Here is a 17,358-nt window from a genome sequence, read left to right as displayed (position 1 = left end):
CCTTTAGAAAAATTTAAGGGTCAGTCAGCCAAAAAGGGAAATCTCAAAATAGTACAAAGAGGGACACTCTGGGTCGGCATGTGGTCGATTCCCTGAGGAGAAGGGCGTCCGCCCTCCCCCCCCCCCCTCTAAATCCGCCCCTGAACGTTCCCGAGCTTGGCTTCATGATGTGCAATAATTTGCTACTTTCAAATTTAACTTTTAACGAAATTCCGGATATCAATTGTTTTTTGGACCCCGCGGTCGAATGGATAATAACATAGAACCTCCACCCTTTGTTATTCGAATCACATGATTAAGCTATAAGTTCTTTTTAAAAACAAGGAAAAACGGTTTGATATTATAAGCTGTCTTAAAATTAAACTTGGTTGTAATGTATGTAATGTTTTATTTTGGTTTTATTTCATTTTTGCAATAATTAAATGTAAACGAATGAAAAGGTACAATTTTATGCCATCCGTTTTCACGACCAGGAAATCAAAACTTTTTCTGAAGACGCTTTTGGCACTGTTATACTAATTTTGAGGGAAAATGTACGCTAAATAAACGGGACCGTCGTTCTAAATTGTCATTCTAAGCTGGTAAATCTAAAGAGACGGTCATTCTAAGTAAGTGCAGTTTTTGTTTCAGTTTTTCATTTAAAAAATCCAGTTCCCAATTCTCGATTTTTAGTGAACTGATTGGCAAACTATTGATTGAATGAGCACAGTATATTATCGTAAACCGGTGAAGGGAAAATGTTAAAATTATTTTCATGTTTCGGCTGTGTTTGACTTTTGTTTCGGTCTTCTAACAAAGTGGCAAAAAACTATGGTTTAGAGTGTTAGTGTTTGTTCGACAAAATTAGACTACCTCAAAGAAAGCTCGTGGGCTGTCAATTGTTTTTCTTTAATCAAATTTTTTTGTTTGTAATTCGGAATTCAAAATATTTCAAAAAATTGTCCCCCTAATGAGAAAAATTAATGTTTTTTTTTAAATTTTCAGAACAACTCGTACCAGAGCTTGGCGTCGTAGTGTGCAATGTGTTTTTTTTCAAATGTGACCAGAAACAAAAAACCTGCATATCAATTCCTTTTTTGTTGGCCCCGCGGTCGAACGAAAAGTTGCATAAAAGCCCCATCTTTCGTTATTGGAATAGTATGATTAAGTTAGAAATTTTTTTCTTAGTTACGAAAAAAAAACGTTTTGATAATTAAGCCTTTAAATTTTTTTTGAATTGTTTGTTATGTTTTAATTCGGGCACACATGATTATTTGTTTTAATTACGTTCACGGTTTTAATTACGCTATCAATTTTTAACTTTTTCATGGAATTTTCTGCGCACTTGTCCAAGAAGTAGCGACGACGCCTGGGACGGCAAAGGGCCTAGGTTCGAATCCAGCCACGTCTTTTTTTTCGAACTGAAAATTCTGTCTCAAACAAATTATCGGTCTATCGCTTGTCTGATTATATTTCGTTGGCTTTGGTGCCACATCACGGAATTTTTTTGTGCTGGAAGCAATTTTTGTCGTAGTTGCAAGTGTTTTTGATATAATTCTGTAATTTGTTAATTTACTACCACTGACTTTTTATATTTTCCTTTCGTCCTTTCGAAAGGATAAAAATCTTACAATTTCAGAACCTCATAGCTCAAAATTTTTCATGACAACAATTTTGTTTTTGGCTCAAAGGGAGTTTATTTTAATTTCATTGGCTTCGATGACCTGCTCGCTGGAACTTTTTCTACGTCGCCGATCGTATTGCTGTACGTGTTTTCCTCAAATTGATCATTCGAGACAGCATCATTCGTGACAAATTTTTAAATTTTTTTTCGCGATTATTTCGACCTTTTTTTCGTCGAGATGATTGTTGTTTCAGTTTTGTCTGCTAGTAAAGAAGTTTATCGCATTACAATAAGCGGCGACTCGTCTCTCTAATGTTAAAAGTTCTCTGTGAGATATTGTTATTATTGAAGATATTGAAGATGCCATTTTTTGACTCGTATAGCTAGCGTGATCTGGCTGTTAAAAATAATATATAATGATTAGCTAAAATTTCTTGGCTGTATCCAGTTGAAGTCTTGATGGTCGCATCTAATTTAGGATAGCAAGAGGAGTCAGTTTCTGATCAAAATAAACAGAATGTTTCGAACACAGAAACTATTTAAAAGCTTAAAAAAATAAAAACTTTGATTTTGAGCGTTTCTCGGGCAACGAGCCTATGACCACCGAAGGACTACGAACATCCTCTCTTACAATCTCACGGCAACCATTTCCACGACTGAAAGAAATCTATACTTTTTCTAAAGACGCTTTTGGCACTGAGACATACTAAGTTTGAGGGATAATGTACGCTAAATAAACGCGTTTTTCTTAGTCAAAACTTCCAGTTCATTATTTTCGGTTTTTGGACTAAACTGATTGGCAAACTATTGATTGAATTTATAAAATACATTATTTTAAACCGGTGAAAAGAAAAAAGTTAGTTTATTTTCATATTCTTGATTTTTGTTTCGTCCGTCTAAGAAAGTGGCAAAAACTATCATTTAGAGTGTGTGTTCGACAGTTTTAGACTACCTCAAAGAAAGCTCGTCGAGGGTCAATTGTTTGCATAGCTTGTGCTATATTATGAACTTCTTTTTTTTCCAACCTAAATCGAAAATATTGTAGCGATGCAATTGTTGCGACAAAATGCTCACTTTGAAAGTGTTCATTTTGATCCAGCTATTAAGTACTGCCAATGCTAAGGATATTAACCCAGACTATTAAATTACAAATAGCACTTTGGCTTCAATGTATCATGAGTCTGTAGCGTAGAGGTAGGGAAGGAGACTAGCAACAAAATAAGAGGGTTCGAACCTAGACAGGGTCGGATGTTTTCAATGAAATTTTTTGTATACTAGTTTGAATGCGTTCGCTCTATAAATTGAGGCATGTTAGTTGGTAAAATTTCTTTTTTTTACTAATTGATTGGTGCTGCTAATGCGTTATAATTGGCTTGCATCACTTAGCAATTATCTAGACTCATAATTGGCGTGTGTCCCTTAGGAAATTTTTTAGACTCAAAATTTCACTCATTCAGTTTTTCCCAGTAGCATTATCGGTCATACTTTTGCTTGTGTATGCGATGCTACTTTGCCTCTGTGTTACACTTGCGAAGCGAGTGTATTAGTACGAATCTTCTTTTTTCTAGCCTAAGTCGCAAATATTGGCGCGACACCTTGATTATGCGGCACCCCAATAATGGTGGGGAATCTTAACAGCTTTTTGATAGCATGTGGTTTGATATTCGAATCCTAATAAGTGAACACACTTGATGCATTTTTAATTTATTAAGTGAACCGAAAAAATTTATTTGTTTCAAACAACATAACAATTTTGAAAACTCAGTATATCTCGTAGTTTTTCGAAATCCATAAATTATACATAATGTAGTTTTATGCTTTGCGATTAGTTACATGCAATAACAGCGTGGATGCTGCCTTCAGTTTGTAATATTCCAAATTATAACATGCAAAAATGAGTCGATTTTTATTTGGTGCAACTTTTGCTGAATGGCTCTGGCAAGTTATTTGCATATGTAGCTGCTCTATTCGTGACTAGTCTTTGTCGGTTGTTAAGCTTGCATGGCTGAGTGAATAATAAGTGAGACTCAAAATCTCTTGATTGCAGTAGGCCGCAGATTCGAATCCTACACGTAGCCTTGTTTTTGCTAATTCGAGGCTTAATTCTACTTTTTCTTATTTCATTTGATAGAGCTGCTTTTTGGTCGTGTTCTCGCAAATGTTTGCGAAGCGCAGCTTCGCCTCTAGGTAAAACCTTTATTTTTGTGAAACCTGAAGGTCGAGAAAGTTTTTTTTTCAGTTTTCAGACCAACCCGATCACACTGAATTCGATGACGCCCTTTAAATACTTTAGTTCTACTTCGTTTCTTATTTTATTGTAAATATGATTTTATCTTCCTAATAATGCACAAAAATCTTCTGTGACACTTTTGGAAGGTTTTGTCATGAAACAATTTTTTTCCGGCAAGTTTTAAATTTTCAAAATTAGTGTATATTGACGCCAAAGGCGCCTCTTGATCGACTTAATAGAAATCTGTAGGTAAAGTAGTGTACTTTAATAAATACAGAAAAAGACGTTTTTGAAAATTCTGACAACCAGTATTGATGAAGTGTTGGTCGCCTTCCTCTCGCCATGTTTTACGAAGTCAATCTCGGTTTTATTACAAGCAGCTTCTGTAGGAGACTCTTGCAGCCGGAATCCGGAAACATGCTTTTTTTGATCATTTATTTGTTGTTATGCAATTCTGCGATAAACGCGTGTTCTCAGTTGAAGCGAATTCCTTTAAATGTCGCTGGATCCGCAGTATACTGTCTCTGTTTTTCTCTGGCTTCCGCAACTTGTCACTGGAATCCGCTTCTTCTTGCTGGCTGCCGCAGATGTCTTTGAACATGAACTAACTTACCTTAGCTAAACTGCGATATCAACTGGCAAATAAATCGAAACCATTACTAAAGTACTCAGGGGCGGATCTAGGATTTTCTCGAGGGGGGGGGATGTTCAAAAAGTTTTCGAAAATTTTGTCGACTTTTTTTTAGATCAACCAAAAAGATCTTCTGAGCTCTCCCAAATCGCTATGAAGACCAAACTTTCTGCGCCGCATGCAAATTTTTGAAAAAATGCTTTTTAGACAGTTTCTCCCCCCTCAAAATTAGTATATTTTGGCGCCTAAGGCGCCTTTAGAAAAATTTTAGGGTCAGTGAGCCAAAAAGGGAAATCTCAAAATAGTACAAAGAGGGACACTTTGTTTCGGCATGTGGTCGATTCCCTGAGGAGAAGGGCGTCCGCCCCCCCTAAATACGCCCCTGAACGTACCCGAGCTTGGCTTCATGATGTGCAATAATGTGCTACTTTCAAATTTAACTGGTAACAAAATTCTGGATATCAATTGTTTTTTGGACCCCGCGGTCGAATGGATAATAACATAGAATCTCCACCCTTTGTTATTCGAATCACATGATTCAGCTATAAGTTTTTTTAAATACGAGGAAAAACGATTTGATATTTTAAGATGTCTTAAAATTAAACTTGTTTGTATGTTTGTAATGTATGTAGTGTTTTACTTCGGTTTTATGTAATTTTTGCAATAATTAAATGTAAACGAATGAAAAGGTACAATTTTACGCCATCCGTTTTCACGACCAGGAAATCAAAACTTTGTCTCAAGACGCTTTTGGCACTGATTTATACTAATTTTGAGGGAGAATGTATGCTAAATAAACGAGACCGTCGTTCTAAATTGGCATTCTAAGATCGTCAATCTAAAGAGACGGTTATTCTAAGTTAGTGCAGTTTTTGTTTCAGTTTTTCATTTAAAAATCCAGTTCCAAATTCTCGATTTTTACACTGAACTAATTGGCAAACTATTGATTGAATGAGCACCGTATATTATCGTAAACCGGTGAAGGGAAAATGGTAAAATTATTTTCATGTTTCGGCTGTTTTTGACTTTTGTTTCGGCCTTCTAACAAAGTGGCTTAAAACTATGGTTTAGAGTGTTAGTGTTTGTTCGACAAAATTAGACTACCTCAAAGAAAGCTCGTGGGCTGTCAATTGTTTTTATCTTTTCAAATTTTTTTTTTTGTTTTTCGGAATTCAAAATATTTCAAAAAATTGTCTACCTAATGAGAAAAATTGTTTTTTTTTTTAATTTTCAGAAGAACTCGTACCTGAGCTTGACGTCGTAGGGCGCAATGTGTTTTTTTTTCAAATGTGACCAGAAACAAAAAACTTGCATATCAATTGCTTTTTTGTTGGCCCCGCGGTCGAACGAATGTTCGCATAAAAGCCCCATTTTTCGTTATTGGAATAGTATGATTAAGTTAGAAATTTTTTTCTTGGTTACGAAAAAAAAACGGTTTGATTTTTGAGCCTTTACATCTTTTTTGGATTGTATGTTATGTTTTAATTCGGGCACATGTATTTTATCGATAATTAAGTGTAAACGATCAAAAAGATTTTCAGTTATGTAGGTCTGTTTTTTTTGTTTTTTTTTTCAGGAAAAATCTTAAAATTTGTTTTTGTTCAGATTTGATTTTTCGGAGTTTGCCTTTTGATTTTTTGAAGTTCAGCCTTTTTCTTTTGTTAAAAGAAAAGTAAACATAAGTATCGAACAGTAAAAGTGTGAAGGTCACGAAAAACGGTATTGACTTCGAATTTCAAAAATTGATTTTAATTTTCTGAATTCCCAGCGGAATAAAAGAAATTACAGCAATAAAAAAAACACCTAATGATCCAGTTTTCTCTAACTGATTAACTTTAAAACAAACTTCAAAATTGAACATATTTTGAAGTTCAAAGAGCTTCAACGCGATATAGTTTTGTTTGAAACTCGAAAGGTTACAAATGTTACCTCAATTGTTAATTTAAAAAGCATTTTAATCAAGTTTTTCGGTTTACTTGTTCTCTCACACTTTTTCACACATCTTGGGGCTATTTTCCCACTTTTAACTACATGATTCTAAGTGAAACCCTTTCTCGGTTTTCATTTTTGGTTTTCATTTTTCGCTGCGATAGTTTTTTCAGCATTGATGTCTTGAAGAAGGCTGTTTTCTTCTATTGTAGCTTGAGCCAGACACCATCGTGGACTTGGCTGCATGTCTGCGGGATCAACTGCTGCTCACTTCAGGTGCAATTGACTACAATGGAGGTCTTCATTTCAACTGTGCTCTGCTGTTGGGACTCATTGTCAACCACTTGCCCAACTCCGAGGAACGCCCCGATGTCTCGAAAAATTCTCTTCAATCGACTTCAGTTGATGTTCTCACCCGATATGCATTCCAGTCTTCGAACCCGTGGGTTATTGCTCAAGTTGGTACCCAGATTTTATTATAGTTGAGAAGAACTGCACAATATTTTATTTTAACAAGATCGAAAATTACTAAGAATGACGAGTTGAAATGTTGATGTCATCTTTTGTGACTATTTTTTTTCAGTCATCATTTTATTAATTATTGATTTGTAGCTTTTTTCAGTCTTTGGAAGTGTTGGTTCGTTTCATTGGATGCCGAAGCCAGGAGCTACTGGATCTGAGCTACAAACAAACACACAAGTCACCGTCCTGGGAGGTAATTACTTAAATATAGTTTTTTCTTTCATTTTTTGGTTCTCGGTCCTCATGTAACACTTATTTTATCACGGCAGTTAGTTCTGCCGCAATGTCTGAATATATCTATCATCACATCAACTATAAAATTATACATTGCAAATGTTAATATGACTATGAAATGCATTCGTTTGTGTGCTAATGATACAAGGAAATCAATCTTCAGTTTTTAAAGTTAACAATTTCTGGTTTCCCAATCTCTATCGCAAAAATTGACCGTATTAGGTTGTCTGAAATTGATTTTATGACAATTTGTATTTAAAAATTTAGTTCAATGTTTTATACTTGTTCGTGTTCATACGTTTTATATCGTTTGCATTATCTGAATGGCAAATGTTTGAAATACAATTGACGAGACAATTTTTTCTAAAAGAGCTGGTGGTTTGGAAATGTGGGTTCCCACATTTTCAATGCTTTATATTTCACTATGTATGTTTTAATCCCTTTTTGTTTTAGTTTCGGTCTTTTTTCTTTTTTTACCCCACCTTTTTTTTATTCGCCAATTCTTATTATTTTTTTTTTAAGGTAGCCGGTTATAAAATTCGTATAGTGTTTTAACCTCTGTCCTCTGCTGTCATTCTCGCAACACGTTGGCGCGATTGTGGCGGTCAAGATTTGATGCTGAAAAACTATGAAGTGTTCTGAGGAGTAAAAATATGAGGGGGTAAAAAAAGTTGAAGAAGAAGAAGAAGAAATTATTTATCCAAAATCATGTTGAAACAAACTACAATCATCTATTTGTTTTCAACTAGTTACGAACAATTTATATCGAACTATTCAATTCAAGACAAAAATTGAAAACGATGGACAAAAGGCGCATTGCGCTCCTACTTAGGGTCTACCCTCTGTTCAAATAATTAGAGTCAATATTAGAGAAAAATATTCATGATAAGGATCATAAAAAAGGAAAGCAAATCGAATTTTTTGAAGCGTTTTTTGAAGATTTTCGGAAATTTAGCACGTTTCGGTAACATAAACTCAGGTCAGGTTTTTTCGATAATTTTATACGATGTCTCATTAACCTCAATAATTCTGGTATAAACAAAAAGAAAAAAACACAAAAAAAACCGAATTTTTCCATTTTGTTTTTAAAAATGCGAAATATAATGAAAATTGGGAAGGAATAGAGTAAGGGATAAAAGATGTAGTTAGACGAGCCCAGTTTTTCTTAATCATAATATGGTAATTTGAGCTAAGAACGAGATTTTTTTCCTTTTTTTCGAAAATCCGATTTTTTGAAGAAAAAAAAATCGATATCTCGAAAACTACAAGGATTTCGAAGTTCATTTTTAGGAGTAGATTCGCAACACTATAGTGATTATCTGTTAGCGTTAAAACACTGGATAAATTTTGATTACACTGAATATCTACTGAAATACATGCTGCACCTTTTCGTTAAATCCGTGAAAAGTTAATTTCGCATTTATGAACGAAAATGTTTTCTTATTTTATTTACTTTTTTTCCAAAGTTCTCTGGCAACAAATCATTTTCAATCATAATGTTCAGTGATTTTGCTCCTCTCTTAAATAAAAACAAGTTTTCATTTTATTTTTATAGAATGGGCGATTGAATGTTGTATTTTTTGAAATTTTTGTTTGGAATGCCAAACTTTTTATAGAAAACAGAAATTTTATGAATTCTGTTTAAAAATTGTCGATTCAACGATCTCAAATTAAATTTAAACAAACTGTACACGTATAGTTCTAGCACTGTTTCTATTTTGTCGTCAACAAAAGATTGTGTAATTGAATCATGTTTCCTTATGAAGTAAATAAAGCGAAAAGGTTTTCGCTGGAGCATTAGATTGATCGAAAATAGCAAAACTCGTGCCACCATATACAAGCAAACCATATTGTTTTATGGGCTTTCTATTCGAATGATAGTATTTGAGCAAGATCGCAGTTGGTACGTTGTATCTCATTTTTGAAATTATACCGCAATGCCTCCGTCATTTCGTTTTTACTATCTGTATGTGTTGAAAACATTTCAAGTTAGCATCTAAAATGACACCAAGGTACTTAAAAGAGGGTTGAGCTCTATAATATTTATCAAAAAGGTTGACACAAATTTTAGAAGCATTTTTTAAAAAACTTAGTAAGTTAGTTTATCTGAGTTTTTAGTTAGAATCTTTAGGCTAAACCAGGATGAAATATTTGTCAAATATAAATGAAATCCTCGAAGATGCATCTCATTTATATAAACCAGAAAAAGTAAAGAGTCTGAAACACGGCCTTGAGGTATATCTGTAGTGATTGGTAGCCAATCAGAGAACAGTTATTCTAATTTACGCTTGAGATCTGTTAGACAACTTTCATAACATCTGTAACAATTTTCACGCACTCAATAGCACTCGAGCTTCCTCAGCAGAGTTCAGTGATCAAGTGTATCAAAAGCCTTGTTTAAATAAACAAAAACTAAAATTTTTGTTTTATCGACTCATAGTCGTATTCGTTCCGTTATTTCTGTTAATGCATCGACTGTTGCAAATTTCTCTCAAAAATAAAATTGACAATGATGCAAAACTTCAAATTTTTCAAGGTAAATGTACAAGCGAGAGTGCTTAACCTATTCAATTAATTTACTGCAGCTACTCAACAGTGATGTTAGGCGGTAATTGCAGACTTTTTTGCTTCCAGCTTTTAAAATGGTTGAACTTTTGCGACTTTGAGGTCTTTTGGAAAAATTCTAGTAGCAAAAGAAAGATGCGACAAAAATTTCAAATAAGCTGCTATCACAAACGACTTTTTAATGAAAAAAATCGTTACTAATTTCATCATTCTCATAAATTTGTTGGGTTTTAGGGTTATTTATAAAGTGGGGTATAAATGCATGGTATGAAAAATGGCGGGGTAAAAAAATTTGCGGAAAAAAATGAGGAAACAGTTGTTGCACCCCCATTAATACTTAAGGCAGCTAGAATTTAAAAAAATGCCCTGCAGTTGTGTAGCTCCTACTATTAAACCGATTAAAAATTGGTGAAAAGGATTATTTTGAAGCACGATTTTGATGTTGATCTAAATCTCAAACTGTGCTAGAAAATTGAGACAAAATCTCTATACGTGAATATATGAGGTGTGAAATTTTGGCACCGGAGAAAAGTTTTATTAACGATGTTCATCTGTGTACTTTTTGTCGGCAGTGTCGTGGCAGTGCACTGTGTCTGCTGATGTGCTGGAACCCTATCCTGAACCCACCCTATGCCGAAAGTGAAGTGGAGACTGAACGTATATACCAAGTTGTCAGAAGATGCCTCTGGGAGGAAACGCACACGGTAAGAATAGTTGAACTGCAAGGTATAAATATCATAGTTTGGCCCTTTAAATTTACATGGGTCCCTGAAGAACAATTTTTAGGCCTTAAAAACTGCGAAAACATGGTTCACATTTTTTAACTTGATCATTATATGGTCATGTTGCTACTTTACTTAGATGAACATATACTGATGAGAGGGGGTGTAATGAAAAAGACCTTTCAAGAATGAGCTCATTTTTTCAGAAAGTTCGACAGTTGGGAGCCCGTGTCATGACTGTTCTCGATTTCAGAGGCAGGGCAGTCCAGGAGACTATCAAGTGAGTATTTCAAAAGACAGCTGACGAGTCTTAAGCTTATTACTAATTGATAAAACAAGACTCCAGCTGATATTAAGGGCCATGCGTTTATAGTCGTCACCATTGTGGTGATGAACAAAATGTTCCTTGAGCGCAAAAATATGTCTCAAAATGCGCATCATTTGTTCACTAGTCAAATAGCAAAGTAACTTTTGAAATACCATTTTGCAATTTTCAGTAGTTTTTAGTGTGATAAGTTGTTTCACCCTCACGCAACCAGCAAGAAATCCGGTGGGCTTCGAGCTAGGAATTTTTTCATTGACACTCAGTTGAATGTTATATAAAAAAACGTTCAAAATTAATACCCCATCATGCTGAGATACAGCATTTTAATATGAAAAATAAATTCACCAAGCAATTTTGACTTGATTGTAACACCTCTTTGAACAAGAGAGGGTGTCTAAACAAAGAAGAATGATGATGATGATTTGTGCAGGGGTCTGGAGTCGAGCGAGGAGACAGTGCGACTGGAGTGTGTGGTGTGTTGTGGCACTCTCAACATCAGAAGTGCCTTTGTGCTCAAACATTTGGCTGAGATGTTGGAAGTGGGACACTCCGACTTCCTCAAGATACACGTAACACCCACATAACCACTAGTCATTCCAATAAATGACATTCTCGTTGCCATGCCACTATATCTTTGATATAATTTTTATTTTATTTTTTTCAAGTAACATATATGCAAAATAGTTTTCTATAAAAAAAACAAGTGAGATTATTTTCTTAACATGTCCAAGTATTTGTGTTTTCTTTAGTTTGATAACAAACTTCTGTATGTTCAAAATGCAGCAGAGTGCTGCTATTTAATCACTAATGCTGGGCTAATGTATGAAAATGTGGCGTATTTCGAATACTCTTAGGTTTCAAGAGCCCACGCGAAAGACACCTTTTTTTCGCAGTATTTTGAAGGCAGTAGTTCAATGAGATTTTAATTTCACCGGTTTCCGATAAAAGACTTGAGTTTTTGTTAATGGCATTTTTGGTGAGAGAAGAAACAGTTACTTATTGCGGCCTTAAAATAGTTTATTTAGATTCTGCGGACATTCCTAATTCTGAGGCCCTCTAATGCCAGATTGACCAGACTCTTAGCCAGCAAAGCAAACCAAGGAGGACCTCTGTCCAGGTGATTCTTCCGCCTTTCATCTCTTCACTTTAACAGTGAAGTTAATCCAATTTTCTCACATTCGTGAATTGCATTTTTTCAGGGAAGTTCGGCGATATCTCGACTGCGTGAAGAACAACCCTGTCTCTACCCCTGTTACCGTGTGAAAAGATGAATATATATGCAATCTGGGGGTCTTCGGGGTCAATGGGAATTGTGAACTCAGAACAATTCAAACAAACTTCATTGCATAACTAATCGCATTAATGGCGTGTCTCGGTTCAATAACATTAACTAGTTTGAATTAGTAAATAGAAATTGATTGTCATAAAGCGAAAATTTACAACCAATATTTAATGAGTTTTAATCTTTTATTTGATTTGCTTAAATGTCCAGATATTTCCGAACAAACAGTTTGAGAGGTCGAGTTTAGTCCATGAGGATTTTGATATTTATGTTAAGTTTCCATGAGTGACCTCACCTATGCTTCCTTATTGTTCACATCTACATAAACAAGTCAACTGATTTCAACTTGATTGTTTCGAGTTATGATTTCATGCTTCAGTTTTTCTCATAGATTTTCATCGTTGATTATCTAAATCCTATATAGCAATATCTAATTAGGATCTCTTTAACTATATCCCCCTTTTTGCAAGGGGGGAGAGATTCGTTTCTAGGTTTAAAGTTCTCATATTCTTAACCGTTAATTTATTTCTATAGGGAGGGGGGATATTCGTTTCTAGGCACCCGAGGGAGGGATATAGTTACAAAGATCCTGTAATTATGGTAAAATTATAAAAGAATGAAAAATCAGCATGCAAATTGATCCCTTCAGAATGGTTAAAGATAGAAATTTGGCCCCTTTATCAAGATCAGGGGCGGATTTGGGGGGGGGGGGGGGACGCTTCCCCCTCAGGGGTTCGACCCCTTACCGACCCAAAGCGTCCCCCCTTTGGTACTTTTTAAGAAATCCATTTTTGGCTAACCGACCCTAAAAGTTTTCTAAAGGAGTCTTCGGCGCCAATATATACTTATTTTGAGGGGGGGAGCGCGCGCCGAAAAACCGCAATTTTTTGGTAAAAATTTTGGCCAAAACGGACTTTTTACTGCTTTGGGAGAGCTTCGAAAACCAATTTTGTCGACCTAAAAAAAGGTCGACAAAATTTCGAAAAATGTTTGAAAATTCGCCCCCCCCCCCCCCTCGTGAAAATCCTTATATTCGTCCCTGATCAAGATTAAGGGTCAGAAATTTGACCTTTTTACTATGAAAAAGGGACTTCTAAAAGTCAAGGGTTCATTTTCTGTTGCATTTTAACGTGTTCTCTGACCACAAATCAACTAGTGTACAACAATACGCGAGAGCAGATTTAGAAGTTTAAGTCATAGCGTCCGGTTGGTTTTGAGTTCTTAATTTAAACATTTTATTACACGAGTAAACATTTGTGTTGTATTAGCAGTTCACTTTTTCAAGGTGGGGGACTATAATGAGGGTGAAATATAAATCAGCCGAAAATACGTAAGTGTTATATAATATTTTAGAACCAAGTATGTAACAGTTACGAAAGTTATTCAAATTCGTTCTTATGATGTGATTTTTTGGCTCGCTGATAAGTAAATTTGGTCGAACTATAAAAAAGGCGACAAAAAATTTCGAATTTTTTTTGGAAAATCTACACCCATCTTGAGAAAGTCCCAGATCCACCCCTGGTTGAATTTGAAATCCACCACCGGCTATCAGTACAAAAGTTTAGGCAAAGTTTTCGAAAAGTGCCCGATACAAACTTTTTTTCCTTTTGATTTTTTGTTTACTTTGACACAAGAAAAACTTAGACACTTTGCCAGTGAATTTTGACACAAAAAATGTTTGACGTATTTTTAGAGCACCCAGGAGTTTATATCTTACTATCGACCAATTTGTTATTGTATCGTGTCATTAGTTGTATCATAGCGTTGTCTGCCATACCTGATCGAATTTTCTTTCTCATTGAGTACTTAAAAGAAAAAAATGTTTTGAAATCTTCAAGTCTAAAAGAACAACGGTGTCTGGTAATACACATTACAAACCTGTGCTATTTGATTTTGGTTTCTCTAAGTTCTTATCCTGCTGTTTGTGGTTGACTCATCGATTTGCGGAATTTGCCAAAAACAAGTTTATATCATCAGTAATTAATGTTAAAATTGTTGTTTACTTTTTTTATTAACAGGACTCAAATGCTGTTAAATTTTTAATTTCGCTGCAGATTTTAAAAGGCAACGAGACAATTAAAATATGGCTCAAACTTTTCTTTTAATTTGCTTTGATTGCTTAAAATCTATCCTCGTTTTTTTGTGGTAATTGGGTCACCGTTTTGCTTCCAACAAAACTGATCTTAGGCTATCTTAAATGCATCAAACTTTTTCAATATTTTAGAAAAAGAATGTTTTGATTGGATTTTTTTTGTTTCGACCGCTGGAAGTAAAAAGGAGCGTTTTCTTTGGATATGTGATAAGTGATATCTCATTTTAAAGCCCTTTCAAAGAAAAACTTTAATTCAAGCTTTGAAAACTCAGTTTATTTTTCAGAAAACTAAGTATCGAAGCTTCATGTAGCGCCTCTTTGATAATAAGTAGTTTTTTTACTTTCCAGTATGGAATCTGCAAAAACAATTTAAAAATCATTCTGTAGACAAATCTAGCGGAATATGTCTATTTTTTGAAATTTTTAAGTTTTCATTCATTTACCTTCATCACACCACACAAAAAAGGACATTCGTTCGGAAATATGGTTTTAGGAGTACTTTTTGGTTGCTGATGCTGAACAGGTTGAGCAATTCTTCGAACATTCAAAACCCTAGCAAGCAGAAAGTGTAACTTTTTTTCTAAAATTTTAATGAAAGTTTTTTTTCAGAGTTTTGACAGGACATCTGTATGGTTTTTTGGATTATTTTCATAGTCATTAACATGTTTTATTATAAGAATCGCTTTGTCGAACCACATAAAAATTAGCTATGTAAAACTACTCCTTATGGCGGTTTTTTCCATATTTCACAAACATTTCAAACGCATCGTAGCGTTGCAGGTACTAGTTTATATTAATCAAAAACTTCACTCATTGAATAACGAGCCGATTTTCTATTCCAATCGCACACCTTTTCAATTGCAAAATTTGGCTACGTCATAATATTGGGCAATAAAATTGGATAGTTTTGTTGATTGCAAGAAAACATTTGAGATACTTTGCTCAATGCAAGAACTATCTCATCAATTTTGATAATTAGGTTTATTTTAGTGTTTCTTAAACATTAGCTATGAAGTTTTTTAGTTTAGACGACATGGAAAACAATTTTCGGTCAACTTTATATTGTAATAGAAACGATTTAACCAAATGATGTCAAGATTTTCAATTTTGAGCGATAGTTTGACGAAACAATCCGCAAACACAGCAGCAATTAGGAGTTTAATTGGCCTCGCATTCATTTGATTTGTTGATTCCCGGTGAAGCTTGTTGAGATTAATTTTTATCTTCAGAAAGATTCAAGTGACAGCGATAATTTGATATCATAGTTTGATATCGTACTATCGACCAATTTCTTAATTTATCTTGTCCTTAGCTGTATCATAGCGTTGTCTGTCATGATTTTAATCAAATTTTCTTTTTGTTTGGGTACTTAGAAGAAAAAAATGTTTTCAAACCTTCAAGTCTAAAACGACAACTCTGTCTGGTATTTCACATTATAAACATGTGCTATTTGATTTTGTTTTGCCTAAGTTTTGTTAGGCGGTTTGTTGTTGGCTCGCCAATTTGCAGAACTTGCCAAAAATAAGTTCATATCATCATTATTTAATCTTCACTTAAAATTGTTTTTTACTTTTCTTTGTAAGAAGCCTTAAATGTTGACAAACTATTAGTTTTGCTGCAAATTTTAAAATGCAACGAGACAATTAAAATCTAGCTAAAAATTTTCCTTCAATTTTTACCGATTGCTCAAATTTTATCCTCGTTTTTTGTGGTGATTGAGTCACCATTTTACTTCCAACAAAACTGATCTTAAGCTATCTTCTATGCATCAAATTTTTCAAAATTTTAGAAGAAGAATGTTTTGATTTGACTTTTTTTGTTTCGACCACTGGAAGTAAAAAGGAGCGTTTTCTTTGGATTTGTGATAAATGATATCTCATTTTAAAGCCCTTTCAAAGAAAAATTTTTTTTCAAGGCGTAAAAACTCAGTTTTTTTTCAGAAAACTAGCTTTTGAAGTTTCATGTAGCGCCTCTTCAAAAATGAATAGTTTTTTTACTTTTCAGTAAAATTTGCAAAAGAACTTTAAAAATCATTTTGTAGACAAATCTAGCGGAACATGTCTAGTTTTTGAAGTTTGTAAAATTTCGTTCGTTTGTTTTCATCACACTACACACAAAAAAGGACAGTCGTTGGGACATATAGTTTTTAGAATAATTTTTGGTTGCTGAACGGGTTGAGCAATTCTTGGAACATTTAAAACCCTGGCAAGCAGAAAGTGTAACTTTTTTTCTAAAATTTTAATGAAAGTTTTTTTCAGAGTTTTGACAGGACATCTGTATGGTTTTTTGGATTATTTTCATAGTCATTAACATGTTTTGTTTTTAGAATCGCTTTGTCGAACCACATAAAAATTAGCTATGTAAAACTACTCCTTATGGCGGTTTTTTCCACATTTCACAAACATTTCAAACGCATCGTAGCGTTGCAGGTACTAGTTTATATTAATCAAAAACTTCACTCATTGAAAAACGAGCCGATTTTCTATTCCAATCGCACACCTTTTTAATTGCAAAACTTGGCTACGTCATAATATTGGGCAATAAAATTGGATAGTTTTGTTGATTGCCAGAAAACATTTGAGATAATTTTGCTCAATGCAAAAACTATCTCATCATTTTTGATAATAAGGTTAATTTTAGTGTTTCTTAAACATCAGCAATGAAGTTGTTTAGTTTAGAAGACATGGAAAACAATTTTAGATCAACTTTATATTTGAATAGAAAAGATTTAACCAAATGATGTCAAGATTTTCAATTTTGAGCGATAGTTTGACGAAACAATCCGCAAACACAGCAGCAATTAGGAGTTTAATTGGCCTCGCATTCATTTGATTTGTTGATTCCCGTTGAAGCTTGTTGAGATTAATTTTTATCTTCAGAAAGATTCAAGTGACAGCAATAATTTGATATCATAGTTTGATATCGTACTATCGACCAGTTTTTTTATTTTATCTTGTCCTTAGCTGTATCATAGCGTTGTCTGCCATACTTTTTATCAAGTTTTCTTTTTGTTTGGGTACTTAGAAGAAAAAAATGTTTTCAAACCTTCAAGTCTAAAACGACAACTCTGTCTGGTATTTCACATTATAAACATGTGCTATTTGATTTTGGTTTGCCTAAGTTTTGTTAGGCTGTTTGTTGTTGGCTCGCCGATTTGCAGAATTTGCCAAAAACAAGTTCATATCATCATTATTTAATCTTCATTAAAATTGTTTTTTACTTT

The 17,358-nt window shown here is 34.1% G+C and overlaps 1 protein-coding gene across 2 annotated transcripts in view; it reads left to right on the top strand.

Annotated features, from left to right (window-relative positions):
- Window positions 1-12,234, top strand: part of LOC134846666 (uncharacterized) — a 214,954-nt gene extending 202,720 nt beyond the window's left edge. For both annotated transcript variants that reach the window (XM_063864053.1, XM_063864060.1), the window contains 7 exons: window positions 6,606-6,851; window positions 7,016-7,108; window positions 10,287-10,418; window positions 10,643-10,716; window positions 11,192-11,330; window positions 11,787-11,878; window positions 11,961-12,234. In XM_063864053.1, the coding sequence (XP_063720123.1) occupies window positions 6,606-6,851; window positions 7,016-7,108; window positions 10,287-10,418; window positions 10,643-10,716; window positions 11,192-11,330; window positions 11,787-11,878; window positions 11,961-12,024 (840 nt within the window). In that variant the 3' untranslated portion in view covers window positions 12,025-12,234. The remainder of the gene's footprint in view (window positions 1-6,605; window positions 6,852-7,015; window positions 7,109-10,286; window positions 10,419-10,642; window positions 10,717-11,191; window positions 11,331-11,786; window positions 11,879-11,960) is intronic.
- The last annotated feature ends 5,124 nt before the right edge of the window (window positions 12,235-17,358 follow it).

The sequence above is a fragment of the Symsagittifera roscoffensis genome, chromosome 1 (assembly GCF_963678635.1).
Source record: "Symsagittifera roscoffensis chromosome 1, txSymRosc1.1, whole genome shotgun sequence".
Taxonomy (NCBI): domain Eukaryota; kingdom Metazoa; phylum Xenacoelomorpha; order Acoela; family Convolutidae; genus Symsagittifera; species Symsagittifera roscoffensis.
The sequence above is the reverse complement of the archived record's forward strand: the minus strand, read 5'-3'. Positions and strand labels throughout refer to the sequence as shown.